Source organism: Cyprinus carpio, chromosome B11 (genome assembly GCF_018340385.1).
Source record: "Cyprinus carpio isolate SPL01 chromosome B11, ASM1834038v1, whole genome shotgun sequence".
Lineage (NCBI taxonomy): Eukaryota > Metazoa > Chordata > Actinopteri > Cypriniformes > Cyprinidae > Cyprinus > Cyprinus carpio.
The window spans coordinates 16,122,739-16,142,181 of record NC_056607.1 but is presented as its reverse complement, the minus strand read 5'-3'; the positions used below and the strand labels follow the sequence as shown (position 1 = coordinate 16,142,181).

Below are 19,443 nucleotides of genomic sequence, written 5' to 3'. Positions count from 1 at the left end.
ACAGACACCGATATAAGCATTGCTCAGCTCCGGCAAAATACCACTAGGTTTAGTGTGGGTAATGAGTGTGATTACTTTGGGGAATCGTTCACCCGGTGTGCCCCTGTGGCATCAAACACTGAAGCCTGGCTTAATGATCCTTTGCAGAGCAGAAGTATGTTATCTTTGGCTTTGAGGTTACAACACGAGGGGTTAATATGAAGGCCTGCGAGTTGAAAACAACAGGGATTGGAAAGCTAACACTTCATTTCCCCTCCAGAATACTTTTGCAATACAGTTCTAAGAGAATGATGAATGTCAATTTAGTGTTGCTTCACAGGGTGAAGTTACACCAACCAAAACATATAAATCACCAAAACAAAACCAAAAAAAATAAATAACTAAAACAATCCACCAAAAGACATGAATGTCAACCCTGCAATTAAAAGGACATCACAAAAACTAAATCTTTTATTACCTCCTTAAAAAAATCAAACTTTTGTATTAAGGGCTAAAAAGGGCAGCGTGACTTGTGGCAAAAAAAAAAAAACAAAATGCATATTTCCAGAATCCACACAACACTCAGCACAAAACATATTAGCAGACTCAAGTGAGGTGACCTTCTCTGGCAGGAACTACAGAGTTCCTTGGATTTGTGACTTGTGAGCCCTTTGAACACTGAAGGGCCTCCGGATGCCCTGAATTAAACTATTGATATATATTAATTCTTAATCATTGTTTACACTTGCTGTCAAACAAGGCTTTTAATTAGCTAGTACTGTGTAGCCTTTGAAAAATGTCCAGACGGAAAGTTGGAGAAAGGCAGTAGCTGATAGTCTCTTCAACTTCCTGAACACGGCGTTGGAAACGACAGCGGTCCCGGGCGATTTCCTCCCAGGGTCCATGACGGTCCTCATCGCTGCTGGCATAGAACTCCTCAACCTCTTCAACAAACGTCACCTGTGAAAGGAATTTAAAAAAAAATAGTTTTTAGTCTACAGTTTATCAAGTTATTACATATTATACATACACATACTTTGTTACTACATGGGTAGTGTGTTCTGCATTATTAAAACCTGGCATTCTTAAAAGCAATCAAAGGAGTGACAGCAACTAATAAAATAAAGCAAAAATTCTAATTAAAGCAAAAATGCCCTTTCAACCTCAGAACTATAAATTAACATTGCAGGCAACCTCATCCTTGCTTTACAATGGATTCACAGCGAAATTAACACCCAATGCTCTTTTTTCTCCTCCCTTTTCAGACTCACATTTTCCCTGTTGCTAAGTAACATGTGATTTCCTCTAAACTGTTGATGTATAATGTGTGAGTGAGTGTATGATTGCTCATAAGGCATCTGAGTGGTTAGGAGTGCCATCACCTCAGACCAAATCTAATGACTCTGTCTAGTGTGATGCCAGAGCTATGAAATGCAGCATGCTATAAAGTGATAATGAGTAATGGGCAGAGCACAAACTCAGTCTCCCTAGAGACAGCAAAATGGAACCATTGCATCAGAACATCACAGGCAGGGGAGGAAAAAAAAAAAAAAGTAGAAAATTATATTGCATGGTTTTACATCATTTTCTCAAGCTGCCCTATACTGCCATATTGTCAAACAACAGAAATAAGGCAGAATGGCACTGAGAAAGAAGATCAACTGTTGCTACCAGTCATCGTATATAATAAAAGATTATTATCATTCATTTAAAATACACTATTGTTGGACTGATGAAGACCTAAGGCCATTAACAATTATTCTAAATATACAAAGAGCATAATTTATTCTGTATTCTCTTACTTCTTATTTTACTATATTCAGTTATTCAACTGTACTTTCTTGGCAACACTATAATTAGTTGTAATTCATAAGCATTAGCCAAAGGATTAGTTCACTTTTAAATTGAAATTTCCTGATATTTTACTCAACCCCATGTCATCCAAGATGTTTATGTCTTTCTTTCTTCAGTCGAAAAGAAATTCGACTTTGAAAGTGAACTAATCCTTTAATGCAACAGGTGTCAAGAAATAACAATCGGCAACAAATTCTACAAAATGTATTAATCTAGATTAATGTTAATTTATTAATATGTATATTATTCACTATTTCATGTTGGCTAAATAGGAATGTTAAAAATGAATTATGTATTGTACAGTAACATTCAAAAGGCTGGGATCTGTACTTTGTTTTTGAAAGTTTTTTCATGTTCATGCAGGCTGCATTTATTAAAATATTATATTATTGCTTTTTAACCTGAATATCTTTCATAATCTTAAATTAAATTTTCAGCAGTCATTACTCTAGTCATCAGTATCACATGATCCTTCTGAAATCATTGTAATATGCAGATTTGGTGCTCAGTTGCTTAATATTTTGTGGAAACCATGATAGATTTTTTTCAGGACTCTTTGATGAGTAGAAAGTTCAAAAGAACAGCATTTATTTGATACAGAAGTCTTTTGTAACAATATAAATGTCTTTACTGACATTATTAATTAAATGCATCCTTGTTTAATAAAAGTATTAATTTCTTTAAAAATTTTACTGACCCCAGGACATAATAAATAATATTATTTTACATAATAAATTATGTAAAAGTGCTTGTATTTTTTTAGTTCATTTTACATAACTGAAGCTTATTTTAAAGTGTTGCAATTTTCTTATACCTACTATTAATTTGTTCCCTTGTGCCACTGCTGCAAACACCTCAATTTCCTCCAAGGGTTCAATAAATTCTTATCTTATCTAAAACAACTGTTAGATATTAAAAAGAGCATGTTGGCTGTTTAAAATTGACTTTCCTAAGGAAATTGCTTGCCCGGTCCCTTAAAGATTAACTTAACCAGGATTTGAAAAAACATTTGCAATGATTTTAAACATAAAGTGGACAAAACTGCAACAAAACTGAACTTATAGTTTATAGCTAGACTAATAACAACTGCATGAGACAAAGGAGGAGTAACTGGCCATTACAGACATAATAAGGTGTTCTTAAGTCTACCTCACTATGTCACGCCTTGTAAACAAACAAAACATTAAGAAAGATAATTGTATAAAGTAGTTTTAAACTGGAATGTGTTAATGCATTACTTAAGGTCAATGTTATACAAACCTTCTTCAGCTGAACAGCCGTGGCACTGCTTGAGCATGGCACAGGGGAAATCTCTGAGAATCCACTGTCTAGCCTCTCCTCAGCCTCCTCTCTCTTGTAGCGAGGTGTTCCAGGCACTTTCTCCTTCCAGCACCCTTTGGGGGGTTTTCGAGTCTGTACTGGGGCCTGGAAGTTGAAGAGGCTGTAAGGATCTGCTGCGCAGCTGAAAGAGTTCCACAATCTCTGATTCTCTTCCTCGTCCATCTCACAGGCGTCTTCGCTGGACTCATTCTCTGAGAGTGAGGGTGAAGATGGAGGAGGCGAAAGCCGGGAGGACATATGCGCTGATGGAGACTCTGAGACCAAAGAGTCTGTAGTGGCAGGGCTTGGCTTGGAGGCTGTCCTTACGGGAGCTGTGAAGTTCCTCGGGTTATAAGGATCTCCGTTTTGGCACAGAGAATTCCACAGCCTCTCAGCCTCAGAGTCGGCCTCCTCGCCATCCGAATCTTCCTCAGATTCATCATCGCTGTCATCTAGGTCCTCAGAATCTGAGAAATAGGATGAGCCTTCACTGTCAAAGCCATCATCATCATTACTGTCCCAATCGCCATCATCTTCAGATTCGGATTCGCCGCTACAAGGACTGCCCATGATGTAGGCGATGACCTTGTTTTGACATTGAGGAGCGGCCAAAAAGAGCACGTTTTCAGCAGCTGTAACTGTTTCTGCGTTCTTTTTTGATTCCTCCTCCTCGCTTTCTTTAATTTCAACCTCACTAGTGACAGGTTCACTATGGAACTCGCTCCCTGTAGTGTTAGTCTGAGATGAGCCGTCCTCGGAGGCAGCAGGGCTGGCTGTTTCCGAAACCTCCTGTTCCTGGGAAAGCAGCTTCATGTGAAGCTTACTATTTGAGTGTTCTTCCTCCAAGCTGGAGTAGCCATTATCTTGGTCTGGAGTCAGAATTGCCACCTCATTGTAGGCTCTACTACAAACCAGTAGTTGCTGCTCAACATCTAGTGGAAGCTGGTATGAGTTTGGGAGGGATTCTGCTTTGAGCAGGCTTACATTGTGGGTTAGTTCTTTAGAGCACAAGGGTCCAGCACTTTCGTTGTGCACTGACCGCCCATCATCGCTTTGACAATAGCCGGCACTGTGATGTTCTCCACAATGCTGCCAGCTCGTATCAGTCTCTTTTCTGCTTTGTGCTACGTTTAGCAGCCAGTTCGGAGGTCTGTCATCGGCCTCCAAAAATCCGCCCCACCGCCAGCTGTTTGGGGATCGCACTGACAGCGAATCCGGGCTCAAATCGCATCCGTTTTCCGGTTTCATGCGCCTTTTTTCCTGCGTGTTCTGTAACACGTGGGTGATTAAGTTTCTCGCCGTTCTGAGGTATCCGACCGACGCTTGCTTTTGAAGATTGAAATCTTTCTGGGAGGTACTCTGAATTCCCAATTCACTTAAAGAATCGTGCGTAAACCAGGAAAGAGACCCTTGGTCTCCAGAGGACGCGCCAGGCGCGTTTTCATGCTGGCACTTGAAGTATGCCACTTTCAGAGGGGCCAGAGAGTTTCCGATATCTAGACTTGACTTCATTTCAAATGCTGTTTGCGTTCTTCCGGGGAAATACCTCTGCAGGAGAGACCACGCAGGCCTTGAAACTAGAGAGAAGACGCTTATCCACGAGCTGTCAGCGCGCTGCTCACTGTCACGAGCGGACCGCGTGTCCACTTTAGAAAAGTGTCCATGTGTGCTCATACTTATGAAAAATATGAAATGCGTTGAACTAACTTACATAAACGAAACGCAAAAAAGTACAAGCTGACTATTAACTTTAGTTAACGTTACTTCCTTTATAAGTGGCCGCTCCTTAAACACACTATTTAGACTTCATTTGCATAAAAGTGATAGAGTTTAGAATGTTAGGTTTCGGTGTCTCTAAATGTTAATAATAATGCATAATAGTTTTTAATACAACATAAATATGGTCTTGGCTGGCTCACGCAGCTAGTACCAAGCTTTAATGTAACGTTATGGCTAAATGTTAGCTACCAAAAAAGTAAAACACTCCGTTTCTCATTCCTTTCAGCCCTCAATACCATCCATGAGTACAGATAAATATTCTCCGGGGTAAATGAAAGTGTCCATGTCGTTTAGGCTGTGTTGAGTCCGACCCGGCTCGTGCAAATAGCTTCAGCGTCCATATTGACCGCAGTATTAACGCCAACTGTGCCGTCCTGAGGAAAATAACACAACTTATTTCGGTTTGAAGGGGTTGTAGAAACAGCAGAAGGAATGGAAAGGCATTTTGAGGTGGTGTAAGAGTAAGAAAGTCTGGTATACTCCAAATGAAAGCTTGAAACAAAAGCCATTTTGACGTCTGAAGGGAAACGAGCGTCGGTTCTTCAACTGTCTTCTGTCACCTCAATCGAGCCCAGCTGCCGCGTTTTCGGAATAAAATACTGTGAGTTGTATTGAAAAAAAAACGGCTGTACCATCAAAATCGAGTCAAAGTAGTCGCCTTAGATTTACGGGGAAAGCGGGTTCACTTTTAATTCGTTTTAAACAGAAACAATTGGTATTCAGACTCGTTGACGTCGCCGTTTCGCTCGCTAGCCGCGGAGCTAAAGCGGAGAGATTTCATCAGAAAAGCTTTAAGGGAGCGTCTCTAAATTTCAGTAGCGCTCGTGCGCTGTAAGGGACCGTGGTAAAATTCTGATCTCACGTGGAACTTGGTTATATAAGATGTTCTATGCATGTCACGCAATGTCCAGGCAATAGATACATAAATCCATCTTCTAAATCTGTTTGAGATTTCTTCTATTCGTTTTGACTCATCTAGTCTAAATCCAGTGAGATGCTCAGTATAAATATGACAGATCCATTTTTGTCTTGGTGCAAAGCCTTTTTTGGAGAAACTGCCTGTGCAGAATCCCTCAGGCAGAGTAGTAATGCCTCATGAAGAATTGACTGTGCTTGCTAAAATCATATTTCACCCCCTCTCTTTTCCATTGTGGTTTTCACTAAACATCAATATCTGGGCCCATATTCACAAAACATTTTAAGGCTGAAAGTAGCTCATAACTTGAAGGGAAAAATCTCAAAAATCTTTAAAAAAAATCATAAAAATATTGGGCGTGTCAGTCCACTAAAACTAGCTCCTAAATCTGTGAAATGTTAGTAGTTAAGAGGACTCCTAAGTCACTAAGACCAAGTCACAAACTATCCTAAAATGGCTGTTGCCTCGTAACAGAAACATTTTAGAAACATCTGGCAATAATGAGGTATCGCCTTTGGTTTTGGAGGTTATCCCAACTCCAAATTTTCCTTTGATCATCTTGTTTTCATTAACCAGTTGCATAAGAAGTAACAGCTGTTCTTGCATCCAGTTTGGTTTTCTTTTACGTTGACATGTCTTACTATCAGCCAATCACTGTGTGCATAGTTAGTAAGCATGCTGACATCATCCATAGCAATGAGGTCAAGCCTGCCCTTACTCTTAGCTTAAGACTTCTCCCAATTCCTCAGAAAAAATGTGTCTCAGCAGCTTTGTAAATAGGTTTTAAGAGAAAACTCTTAGCTAAAAACTTTTACTGCTATTTAGGAGAACTCTTAGTTTTAAGATAAAATGTTTTGTGAATACGGGCCCTGTACAATCAGTTTTACTTGGAAAAAAAGAGCTGAATATTATTCCCAGGCTGTCCTGATTAAACAGTCTTAGTGGAATGTCTTAATTTGATTCATTAACATGAACAAATGAGACATTTATGTCATCATATTTCTCTAGAGGAGTATCAGAACAATGAGTAATGTGAAATAACATGGACTGCTCAGACAGGCAATTAAAGCCTTTATGATAAACCCCAGTCTGATGTAATTCTTACCTCAGTGTGATGACAGCCAAAACAGCATATGGGATAAAGTCACTGGTGTCTCAGTAAAGCGGATTGTTGGGTCAGTCATGCACAACTGAGATTTACTCAAATACATCTAAAAAATGGAAACAGGGTGAACATGCATATATACAAGACTAGTGCTTGCACAAGTTTGATCGTTTGGCATTGATCATTGCACCATCTTTGTAGAGATTTGTGGTCCAAAGGAAAACTGGTAGCAAGGCAAGAACAACTCAAAGCGTCAAGTCAGTTTCCCTGTGCATTTATTAAGTGCAAATAAAGTTTAAAAACATGATTTGAAATTAGAAGAAACACATTAAACCTTTTGTCTAAAAAGGAATATAATGGGATAAAGCCCATTTACAATCCGTAAATCACAAAGCATTTACAGTATGCCAACCCTATTGATTTTATTCCCACATCCTCTTTGTTAATTTAAATAAGGGTCACAGATGTTATAGAAATTCTATACCTTTAAATCCAAACTCTTATGCATATACACAACAAAAAGATAGCTTTTCTGAAACACACAGCTTTCTGTTATGGGTTGGCATGCAATCATACAATCATTTCCCATGGTTAAATATCACACGGGGGGTCAATACTTAGAAAATGTACTTCATATCTGAAATGGAGCTGGTTTGTCTGGTTAGAAAAAAGCTACAGAACAGGGACTGCTTTGACCTGGATAATCATACCCAAGTTTGCTTAAGGCTACTGGATTGTTAGAGCACCTCGACATACAGGGTTGCACTTTAAACTTGGAGGTTATTGATTTAAAGATATAAATTCAGTTAAGAAGGGAAAGGTTCAGTTTTCTTCATAGTTTTCCTATTTTTATTTTTATTTATTTTTTTAATACACAAACATCAATGCCACATGGTTAAATTGGAAAAGTATATTGAAATAAGTTTAAATAGAATTTAAGGTAACTTCCAATCACTTAATTTCCCCTTTCTGTGAACTATAAGGTTGTTCTTCTCAAAATCAAACTGAGTGCAAAGTAAAGCAAAGTGGAATGCAAAATATTTAAGCATAAATTGAAGAACAAGCTACTGTGGTATGTTTAGCATTTAATTTACATGCAGTTTTACATACCAATGAGGAATGGAAATACTGACAGAACTAAAGTCTAAAGCTTTAATTTCTTTCCCCCTTAAAAAAAAAAAAAAAAAAAAAAAAAAAAAAAGTTAACCAATAAAACTTGGAAAAATGTGAGGTCAATGTACTTGACAAACAAATGCAAAAATGCAATATTTATCCAGTAGCAAATTTCACAGCATGCAAATCAACTATTTTCAAACATGAATTTCCTTGTGAGTTATGTTTATATTTCAACAAGGCAAAATCACTGACCCTGAAGTCAAGTCCCTTCAAAAGCCTTTCCTGCATATAAAATAGTGTGCCATCATTTTTGGAAAGAAACATTAACAGCAAGTTAATTCCACAATTTCAAGCCAAAGACTCAAGTGTTCATCCCTTTTACATGATCAGGTAAATGCCACAACTTTACAGTACAAAAGCGGCCCTCGCTACAAATTTCCTAGGTAAATCTCTGCAAAATCTGATACAAAGAGACATAACTAATGTCACAAGACAAAACATAGCTCAAAATTGAGCCGCAATACAGAAACATCTTAAAAAGAAAATAACTTAAATTTCCATTAGCATTCTCAAGAAGACAAAATGGGGCTTAGTAGTTTTATGGACAGCAATTTTCCTGAAATCCCCCAAAAATATGGCGCATGGAAGTCATTTATTCTTTAAATATTCTTTCTACCAATTCTTGTGTCACCAAATGGTTTTTGTCCACCAAGAAACGTTTTTATAAATCCAGAATCTGGTTCATGTGGTGCACGGTACCCCACCAGAACAGGATCAAGTGATGACACTCCATCACCGAGTCTACACGTCTCCTGGGTGGGAGAATCAGCAAACACAAACCCCCACTGGGGGAAACAGCCTTCTGAGCAGCTGGGCATCTCCAACTCCCGACCCATAAGCAAAGACAGACACAAACACATGCACACCAAAAGACACAAGTAGAATCCTTCACTTCCACACAAGTCTTAGCGATTTATGTCAGAGCCTCTAGCGCCAAGCTGGTGCCAGCCAACCCAGCGATGGCCCGGGGTGAGGTCCTTCAGTTGGATGATGGTTTCACCCAGCAGGGTGTTCTCCCAGAATGCACCCTCGCTCAGTACCCGCAGGTGAATGGTTCTCTGCTGCAAATCACCACGTGGAATCTTGTTATACACCAGCTGCCAAAAGAAAAGACGAAATGATGTCAGATCATGCAAGTGAAAGCACGGATCCATGTCAGATGATTTTGAATTTGGAGGACTAATCTTTTAATGGCTCTGAGGAATAGAACTACAGTCCCATGAAGCATTGCAAATGAAAAAAAAAAAAAAAAAAAAAAAAAACTCTTAAAAAAACTAGTACCATCTAAAAGTGTTGTTTTCTCACCATCTCATTATAAGTGGGGTTGCATGTTCGCCGGGCTGCCTTGGTCTTCCTCTTGCTAGTTTTCTGAGGGTCTGGGAGGAGGTACAATTTGACGTATGGATCAGGATCCGTTCCGTCCTGCAAGGATTGCTGAAGAAACATCAATAACACATAAGTGAGCGCCAACTCAACCTTTTTTATGTGCATTATGAGCATATGCATATGAGTAACATCAAACACTCACCAAACCTCTTATGTGCATCACCATAATGAAAAGCTTGTCACTCTTGTACAGAATCGAGAGCTTCACTTCACCTGCCACTGTACCGGGCACAGGAGCCCAGGACACATCTGAAGAAGAGGAACTGGATTTAGTGTGGACAAGTGTGTGTGTATCTGACTTGCAAGGTACACTAAAGGTGAGTCAGGTAAATAAAGTAATTGGATCTCCAGAGCTCAGACTGACAGGACATGAACCTGTTGAACAGAGACCTTTACCACAAATCGGATAACGTGACCGCAACAGCTGCCACAAAGGAGCTTATACTCATGATGACATTTAATATGTAACTAGTTGTAATAAACTCTGAAGGAGTGAACTATGGATGTGTTTACAAAATGTTTGATGCCATAGACCAAGTAAGATGATCCACTTACGAGGGACTACCTTCCTAAATTATAAAGGCAGCTATACAGTATATTAACATACTGTTTAAACACTCCCATTTATAATATGTGAGAAAACACTGAAATTTTAAAGATAACGTGGTTTACAAAATTAAAAAAAAATATTGTTCCCAAAAGAATACTGATTAAAATAATACCTGGAAAATATTCACTTGTTTGACATGCCGTTTAAAAAAGGAAATATTAAGAAAAATAATTTAACGTTTAATTCAGTGTTACACAAGTGTGTTACTTGCCATTACTTTGAAAAAATTTGCACTCAGAAATTGCTAAATTTACAATGTATTTTTTTTTTCAGTGCAGCACAACTTTATCTAAAGTTCAAATATAAAACAAGTACAGCCAATAGAATTAAATATATTCATCTCATAATTTCTGACCAATATGTAGAAAACAGAATTTTTAATTTTTAATATAATTTTTACACTATTTTTCTTGGACCCCACTTATAAAAGTCATGCACAAACTCACGTCAGTGCATTAGGCTTATGTTGTGTGATTGCAGGCACATTGCACTAGTAGTTAAAGATAAAACTCTGACCAAGTACTGGGTGTATCACTTAGTCACAGACGAGGTCAGATGGACTGCAGCTGATTGGCCCATAAAGAATTTCTTTACACTAACTCATGCGGATTTGCAGTGATGACAGGCTGAACTACATGACCTTTGAACCCACCATACATGTAAGCATGTGTAAGGTGAATGATTCATAACAAGTGTATGTGGGTGTGTATAAGACAAATAAGGAAAAGAAGCATACCCGCTGGTTTATTATGAAGAGCATTAACAACAGTTCCTACACTTCCTGCCCGTTCATCTCTTGGTAGAGAATGAAAGAAGGTGTAGATCAGATCAGACTGAAAAAGGAGAGGGTTATGTTACGTTAGCTCATAAGCAGGCACTAAAATAAGCAGGTCTACAGTCACAGTAATAGTAGGGATGCCATGCGATCTGGCTGCATTCTTAAAATGTACAGCACAGAGCAGAGAAAGTGAAAGTGTTCACCGTTTGGCAGCTTGTTAAATACTGATATAGGCCTGTGGGTGGACTGTTTATAGAAAACATGTGTCTGTTTTCACAGAACATGGACAATTTCCAAGAAGCATGCCAGTCAAACTGAAACCACTCACATTAATAACTGCAAGCTGTACACATTCTATTGACTATAATAATTATTCAGAAAACAAAAGGAAGGTGTTTAATGAATGAAATCTTTTACTTCACATTATAAAAGTTAACTTTCATTTTCAGTTGCACTGTGGTTGTAAAGCTATAAAATAAAGCAATACTTTTATTCATCAAGGATGCAACCAATTTAAAAGTTAAAACATTTAATGTTACAAAAAAATAAAAAAATAAAAAATCAATTTCAAATAAATGTGGCAGTTTTTAAACTTTCCGTTCATCAAATCATGAAAAAAATGTAATGTTTCCACAAAAATATTACGCAGCACAACTGTTTTCAACAGAGATGATAATAATAATAATAATAGTTTCTTAAGCAGCGAATCAGCATATTAGAATGATTATAAGAATGATTCTTTAAGAAGGATCATGTGACGCTGAAGATTAAAGTAATGGCTGCTGAAAATTCAGCGTTGCCATCACATGAATAAACTACATTTGAAATTTTTTAAATAAAGTTAAAGATTACAGTTTTTACTGTATTTTAATCAAATAAATGCTTATTGAACATGAAATACGTTTTGTTAATCATACCAACCCCTAACGTTTGAACCTTAATGTACATGGATTATGAGAACAAGAATTATATATAAAGACCACTGATGTAAGCGGGGGCCAAATGTTACCTGTGCCACGTCTTGAGCAGCATGGATCAAGTGCCAAACATATCCATTTAGCTCCTCTTTTCTCCTGTCTGCCAGGCCCTCGCCTCGAGACCGGCCAATCACAAAGCGGCTGGGGAAGCTGTGGGAACATTACATTATGAGCGGTATGTAATTACACAAAGAGCACTGCTACACGTGGCTTATGTATTGCCACTCAGCCATTACTACATGACCCTGAAGGGGTTTATTTTGCAATAATTGGCTGGTTGAATATTACCATTTCTCAATACATTGATACAAACAGTACTTTTCGGTCCCCACTGACTTCCATAGCATTTCCCCACCCCCATACTATGGAAATCAATGGGAAACAGTAACTGTTTGGTTAACAACATCCTTCAAAATATCTTCTTTTGTGTTCAACAGAACAAAGAAACTCATACAGATTTGGAACAACCTGAGGGTGAGTAAATGACAATTTTCCATTTTTGGGTGAACTATCCCTTTAAGGTCAAGGCATATGATGTGTGTTCAGTGAGCTTTTGATTTGATATAATTCAAAATTCTGTCAGGTTTCAACACTGTACCTGGGTAGCTTTGAAGAAGGGAAGATGAGCTGCAGTTTACTGTGAAGTTCATGGAATTCCTCAAAGGTCCTTTGGACTAAAGTTGACCCCTGTTGACCTTCCCGCTCCACTTTCACAACATAAGACTGCATGAAGGGAAAAATACATCAACACCGAGATGCATATAAATGGATTTGGGCTAAAATGCACTTTTAATGCAGCAGACTTACATAGCCTTTGCTTGGAGTATAGGTTTTGATGTGTCTCCAAACAAACAGGCTGCGAATAACTCCATCACTCTTTAGAGTGTAGACGCGTGGAGCAAATGACAGAACGGGACGCTCCTCAGAGGATGCAAACTTCATTTGGGCCAGGTTATGGATGAAGAAGTTGAGCTTAGTAGCCACGCTGCCAAGACTGGACTCGATGAGCCTAGAACAAAGGATAAGATTAAGATGACGGCCAAAAGACGGATGGATTTTAAGGACAATAATGCTGTTGACAGCTATAATTGCTTGGATGTTCTGATTGGTTGCAAAGGTGTTCCTGCTGGTTGTTCGGTGCTTGCTTACTGGCACCAAAGGCAGCACTCTACGGTTTCTTTGAAACGACAGACATTAAGAGCAAATGGGACAAAGTCTCCAAGTTCTCACCTGGTGAAGTGCATGGTGGCATCTGCTTCTGATTCGTGTGGTCTCAGAGCATCATAAACATATTTCAGATCATCCACATCAGACAACTCTGGTATTCCACTGGAGAGCATCTGCACATAAACACACAAGGTTACAATGTCAGAGCAGAAGGACACAATGCAATTCAAATAATAGGCAAACAATAAAGCAAGCCAGAGAACATTACTTAACCTCAACTCTGTTGATACTGTACATCCTAAAAGTACAAACTAAGAAAAGTATCTGGTGTTATCTGTGAACTCACCAGGCCAAGCAGGTTGAGAAATAAATGTGCATGTTTCCTAATCAGATTGTAGGCCTCACAACACAAGTCTACAAAGTCATGGAAACGGCTGGATGGCTTGTCACCGCCATTGATGACATACGCCATGTCAGACGTAAACACAAAAGGAGCCCGGTCCCTATAAAAACAAAAGATTAAAATCTGTGTTAACATTTACCATCAACACCCCAGATCTGGTTTAGCTCAAAAACATCCTTCTGCTCCTTTGTAGAGAGACAATGTGAAACAGGTTGTTGTAGGTTGTCTACATTGTTCTGAGACAAAAACTGTTGCAGTGATCAAAATCTGGGGCAGTGGAACTCTTTTTCATGTTCTTTTTGTGTTCCTACCGTTTGATGTTGCCAAACATCTGTGCGTGCCCCAGGAACTTGCCGAAGTCAATGTGGAACATGTGTCCGCTGGTCTTCAACATGATGTTGTCATTGTGGCGGTCGCAGATTCCTAGAATATATGTGGCCACACAACAACCAGCACATGAATAGATGAAGTTTTCCACCGCCTGTGAAAAAACAACAAATCAACAGAATTAGCTTATAACTAACCTCTTTTAGTCAGCAAAGCTATAAATCACCAAATATGAAAACTAATTTCCATATCATTAGGACATGCAAAACAAACATGATGCAATCCAATGCAACTTAAGCAGGCATGGATCATTTTCACATCATGGCAAAAACAGTTTGCACATACATAATGGTTTAGTGGGATGCTGCTACAGAGCACAGCTGTACCTTTTCATACTCATCCTCAGTGGGGTTGTGTTTCTGCAGCCAGTCTGCCAAAGGCCGGTCTTTGAAGGAACCAGTCACTCCATGCTCAACTTGGATCTTCCTCAGGGTTTCTGCATTGGGAATCATCTCTACCATGCCTAGACAAGGGCAAAGAGGTTTTATAAAATGACTTCCATTCACATCCTTAGAAATTTTGATTGTGTACAAGTAAATCTCAGTCTAGATATTGTCTATATAGTGGGGTATATATATAAAAAGTAGGAAATGACACTAAAAATGAATTCTGGGATGGCAAATACTGTAGTTAACATTTGGAAGATGGGCATTTACCTCTGCCTCGTCCAGTAGAGAAGCAGCGGAAGATCACCATCCTCATATCAAGTCCCTCTTGGATCCAGATCTTATTCATGATCCGGATGATCTGGAGCGTCAGCATGTCCTGCCGCAGGTCATCTCCAGACTAAATGAGAAAACCCACGACCAAGACAACATCTGAAAAACTGTTTCAATGCAGAACCAATGATCCATAAATGTACAAAAACCTGAGAAGGTGGTACCTTAAAGATGACGTTGATGTTGTCTCCTAAAGGATCCTGGTTCTGGAACGAGAGCTTGAGGGGCACTGCATTAGAGTTGAAGTAGGAGCAAGACTACATGAAGACAGAATGAGAAATACATTTTGTTTCTGATCCGTCAACAAGAACAATACAATGACCTCCACATGCTTGATATAGAAAGACACAACCTGTACCTGTATGTTGATGCCCTTGACTAGCAGGCCTGGGTTCAGGGGAAGTCGACAGGTGCTGTTGATAGAGAAGAACTGTTTGACCTCCTCCAGCCCCTCCCGGAGAATAGCCTGAACACCAGACAAAAGACAAACCACCATCAATGTGCTGACCAGGCTGTCTGGAGAACATAAAAATTCGCCTTCGGGATCAACAATCAGTTTTTGGCACAGGCCTGTTCTTTCAAGCTAAAAATAGTAGGAGCATTACAGCCATAAACCAAATGAGAAATTAAGAAGCCAGCTCTTTTTAACAAATTATTTTTGTAAGTAATTCTCATCAGGAAACCCCCAAGGCTCTATTTAAACGTAGTCACATTATCACAGGAGGCATCTTTTACTCTTTAACACCACATGCATTTAAAAAGGTGTTTTCTGTGATCAGATATTAAGGGGAGGTCTTATGAAGTCCTACAATTTTTGCAATGTTCACTTGATTGGACCTTCTGAAATAGATAACGGTTGTTATTGTAACTAAACAAATCTAAATTTCAATTAATAAAAAAAGAAAACAATTTAATTATAAATATTTTTTGACGACTAACTCAATTAAAACAAAGTTTTAATCTGAACCCGAAATCTAAAAGGAAAAAAAAAAAAGAAAGAAAGAAGGCAAAAGCACATTTTAACTAAACATTTAAACTAAATTTAAAATAAAAACTGAAAATAAAAAAAAAGTGACAGCTAATTCAAGATCTTAAAAAAAATGCAGGTATAAATGAGGAATTGTGAAGCTGACCTGTCTGGATGAAGGCGAAGAGTCTCTAACTCGCTGGGCCACTTTTGCCAGAATGTTGACCAGCCAGCATTGGCTATCAAATTCATCCCTCAAACCACGACCAGAACAGCAGAGAAGAGCTGCCAGCAGATACTGATACCTCACGCTAAACTGAGAGTCCTGAAGAGTATCTTTCAGCAACCTACAAAGAGACAGACAAACGAACATTGACTAAGTCCTATGACTTTTATCATATTTACAGTTAGATTGCTTATTTTGCATAGGGAATATGTAATTTGCTATTAGGAAGCTTTAGAATATTTCACATTGTGACATTTTTCAAGCAATTAAGCACACACTTCTTATAACTGTGATGCATCTAGTATTACCTTTTTCATTTTTAAATGATGATTCTCATTACAGTATTTTTTCCTTTCTTAGTAAGACGTTTAAATTTGATTTAATATAAATGTATAAAAAATGCAATAATTGTTAATTATAAGGCAGTACAACATATGCTAGCATGGTGCATACATGCTTTAAAAGTTAGAAAGATTAAAGATATACATTTTTTATAATGTTTCAGTAATAAGAGAATATGTATTTTATTTGCAGGGGAAAAGGCTCATCAAGGCTATTTTCATGGCAATCTCTCAATAAATTATACAAGGTATACAGTTAACAAAAGGTTATAAAAGACATTTCAGATGTACACTAGACAAAAATTCTAAAATACATTCAGGTGATACATTTTTAAATAAATCAGTTAGACACACCTCTGAATCTGTTAATTTTTCTCTTGAAATTGTAGCAAAAGTCAATACAACAGTATTCATAAAGGTTATAAATGATTCAAGAAAGAAAATGACCTTGTCTATACAGCAGGTGGAGCTGTAAGCTGATTTCATAGACACTCAATCAGTCAGTATGTGAATCTACATGTGCATAACTTTAATGTGTATGAAAATGATCATGCATTCATGGTGCCGACAGGTTAATTTTATTAACTGTATAAGGAATCAAATCTCATCAGTTTATATAGACAAATCTTGAATGTGAGCACAATCCAGCATGACCTGAATTCTCAGTATATGTGCTCTATATCAGTGGTTCTCAACTCCAGGCCTCGGGACCCACTGCTCTGCACATTTTAAATGTTTCTGAATCTGACACACTCAGTTCAGTTCATGGATCTCTCTCCTAATGAGCTGATGATCTGAATCAGGTGCGATAAATAAGGGAGACAAACAAAATGTGCAGAGCAGTGGGTCCCGAGGACTGGAGTTGAGAACCACTGCTCTATATAAGGGCACTGGGTTTTTAAGTATAAGGGTACAGAGTAGAAGTATAAGGGTAGAGGACACACCAGAAGAGGTAGTGAGCAATGCGCACATCCCCGATGGCCCTCCTCAGCAGAAAACGCACCAGGTGGCTGTCCAGATAACACTCATACTTCAGCGCCTGCACAAAGAGAAAGTGTTAGAGAGCAGTTTGTTGGATGGGGTGGGTGAGAGAACAAAAAGGATGGGAGCTAAAAAAGACAGGATATAGATCAAGGTCAATGGGAAAGGATGGAACAGAGTAAGAGCATGAAAGGAAGTGAGATACAAGGCCTTTGTTACCTGCACTAACTGAGGAAGGAAATCCAAAAGCTCAGGATCAGAGATTGAATCCATCCATTGTACCGCGGTCCGTCTGCACTCCTGATCTGGAAACCTGTGACATTAAAAGTCACCATGAAATCAAAATGGACATTTCTTATTTATTTTTTTAATATGAAAGTGTACTTTTATGGTGCTTTTTTGGCTTGTGGGCACTATAAAATGCATTTAGAAAATTTATATGAAAAATATCTGCGACTCTTCAAAACGGTTGATGGTTTTACATGGTTTCGTGTTGGTCATTTATGGTCATTATCCAGTTTAAGCTGGTTTAGGTGGTTGATCAGTTGTGCTACCAGCTGGTTAGGTCAAAGTCAAGGGGATGGGACAGGTTCACTGAAAACCGAAAATTCTGTCATTTATTCACCCTAAAGTTGTTCTAATCGTGTATGACTGACTTTCTTCTGCTAAACCTAAAAGATGATATTTGGAATAATGTTGGTAACAGTTTTGGTTCCCATTGAATGTTATTGTATCAGCAAAAAATACAATGGAAGTCAAAGGGAACTGAAACCATTTAGTTACCAATAATCATCAAAATAACCTCTTATGTTTCACAGAAAGATAAAGTCAGGTCTGGAATGACATAAGGGGATGTAAAAGACAGAATTTTCCATTTTTGGTGGATTACCCCATCTTGGTCAACCTTGTTAGAGCTAGTAGACCACCCTGGTGGTTTTGGTTAAGCTGATTTGATTTTTAACACTAACAAAGCTTTAACACCATGTCAGTAAATGTTGTGAGTAGCCACTGGATATCTGCAGTCCACATGTGCTCTTCTGGACAAATCTAAAGGTCAATTCTTCATGGTCTACTCAAATCAGCCTGACTGCCAACCGTTGAAGGACAGTCAAGCTCTGCTTAGCCTCCAGCTAAACAATGAAGCAAGCTGCTGCCATGGTTACATTAACACTCACGTGGCGTTGAGCAGGCCTAGGGTGTCCAGGTGGTTCATGCATCCCCACTGGCGGAGCAGGGCATAGATGTCAGGCAGACATGCCCACTCCCAGCTGGGTGCGCTGGCCAGGACCAGTGGCAGACGACTGGCTTCCACGTGGCAGAAATAACGCTTCTCCCACAAAAGACGCCGGTCCTCTGGAGTCAACCTAGATGAATGGATAAACAATAAAAAGTTGAGTAAACTAATGTGTACAGCACTCTCAAACTTCTAAAACAAATATTTAAATAATAAATCAGTTAAATAAAGAAAAAAAATAAAGACATTGTATATGTATTTTATGTACATTTCTACATACAAATATATAAACATTTCTTTATTATATCTTACGACAATAAATTATGGCACTTGGATGAGCATGCAACATGCTGCAAATGGAAAAATTGTTTTTATAATAATTTATTTAAAATAATGTAATATCAAAAATAATTACATTATAAAGTGTTTGAAATATATATATATATATATATTTGTTATAAACAAAATATTTACTTTATAATACTTTTTTCTTTTTTTGCAACTTATTGCATGTGCAATGGGTTATAGTTTGAGATAAATAATAAATACAGAATTGCAAAATGAGGTGTACACTGTACAAGTTTTGTTTTTATTTCACGTTGGCACAAACTAAATAGTTTATTTAAAATATAATAATAACAATAATAATAATAAAAAGTTTTTTTTTTTTTTTTTTTTTTTTTTTTTTTTTACATATACACCGGTATTTGAGAGATATATATAATTTATTTTGCCTTATCTTACAACATATTGTACATGCCAAGTGCTATCATTTGACATGCCTAACACATTATATTTATGACAATATATAATTAATGCAAAATCGCAAAATGCATCTAAAATGTATTTTAAAAGAGCTGTACAAGTTTGTTTTTACTCTATTTTGGCACAAACAAGAAAACAGCAACTTGTCATATAAAGAAATGTATTATTATTATTATTATTAATATTCATTAAATATATGATTTTTTTATGTTGTTTTTCCAATCCATTGTTCTGATGGTCAGTTTCATGGAAATTAATACATACTGTAGCTACAGACATTTCTCATGACAGCTCAAGCATACAGCAAACATAAATCTTTTAATGTTGTTTCCAGACAGGCAGCCATGGTTTGCAATCTGTCATCTACTACATG

General features: G+C 37.9%; 2 protein-coding genes across 2 annotated transcripts in view; both read right to left on the bottom strand.

The window, feature by feature from the left end:
* Positions 1-458: 458 nt before the first annotated feature.
* Positions 459-5,742, bottom strand: LOC109064528 (protein phosphatase 1 regulatory subunit 15B-like). The gene is made up of 2 exons (XM_019081569.2): positions 3,094-5,742; positions 459-939 (listed from the first exon to the last, which is right to left on the bottom strand). Exons 1-2 carry the CDS (start codon positions 4,825-4,827, stop codon positions 748-750), a joined length of 1,926 nt encoding a protein of 641 aa, XP_018937114.2. The 5' UTR covers positions 4,828-5,742; the 3' UTR covers positions 459-747.
* Positions 5,743-7,211: 1,469 nt separating this feature from the next.
* The window catches only part of LOC109064962 (phosphatidylinositol 4-phosphate 3-kinase C2 domain-containing subunit beta-like), a 40,396-nt gene continuing 28,164 nt past the window's right edge, over positions 7,212-19,443 (bottom strand). The window contains exons 16-33 of the mRNA XM_042734213.1: positions 18,247-18,435; positions 17,291-17,384; positions 17,035-17,129; positions 15,690-15,870; positions 14,915-15,022; positions 14,721-14,813; positions 14,494-14,623; positions 14,164-14,300; positions 13,762-13,931; positions 13,394-13,550; positions 13,111-13,220; positions 12,688-12,889; positions 12,479-12,603; positions 11,913-12,030; positions 10,862-10,958; positions 9,658-9,764; positions 9,435-9,563; positions 7,212-9,226 (exon numbers count right to left, since the gene is read on the bottom strand). Coding sequence (XP_042590147.1) covers positions 9,035-9,226; positions 9,435-9,563; positions 9,658-9,764; positions 10,862-10,958; positions 11,913-12,030; positions 12,479-12,603; positions 12,688-12,889; positions 13,111-13,220; positions 13,394-13,550; positions 13,762-13,931; positions 14,164-14,300; positions 14,494-14,623; positions 14,721-14,813; positions 14,915-15,022; positions 15,690-15,870; positions 17,035-17,129; positions 17,291-17,384; positions 18,247-18,435 — 2,434 coding nt within the window. The 3' untranslated portion in view covers positions 7,212-9,034. The remainder of the gene's footprint in view (positions 9,227-9,434; positions 9,564-9,657; positions 9,765-10,861; positions 10,959-11,912; positions 12,031-12,478; positions 12,604-12,687; positions 12,890-13,110; positions 13,221-13,393; positions 13,551-13,761; positions 13,932-14,163; positions 14,301-14,493; positions 14,624-14,720; positions 14,814-14,914; positions 15,023-15,689; positions 15,871-17,034; positions 17,130-17,290; positions 17,385-18,246; positions 18,436-19,443) is intronic.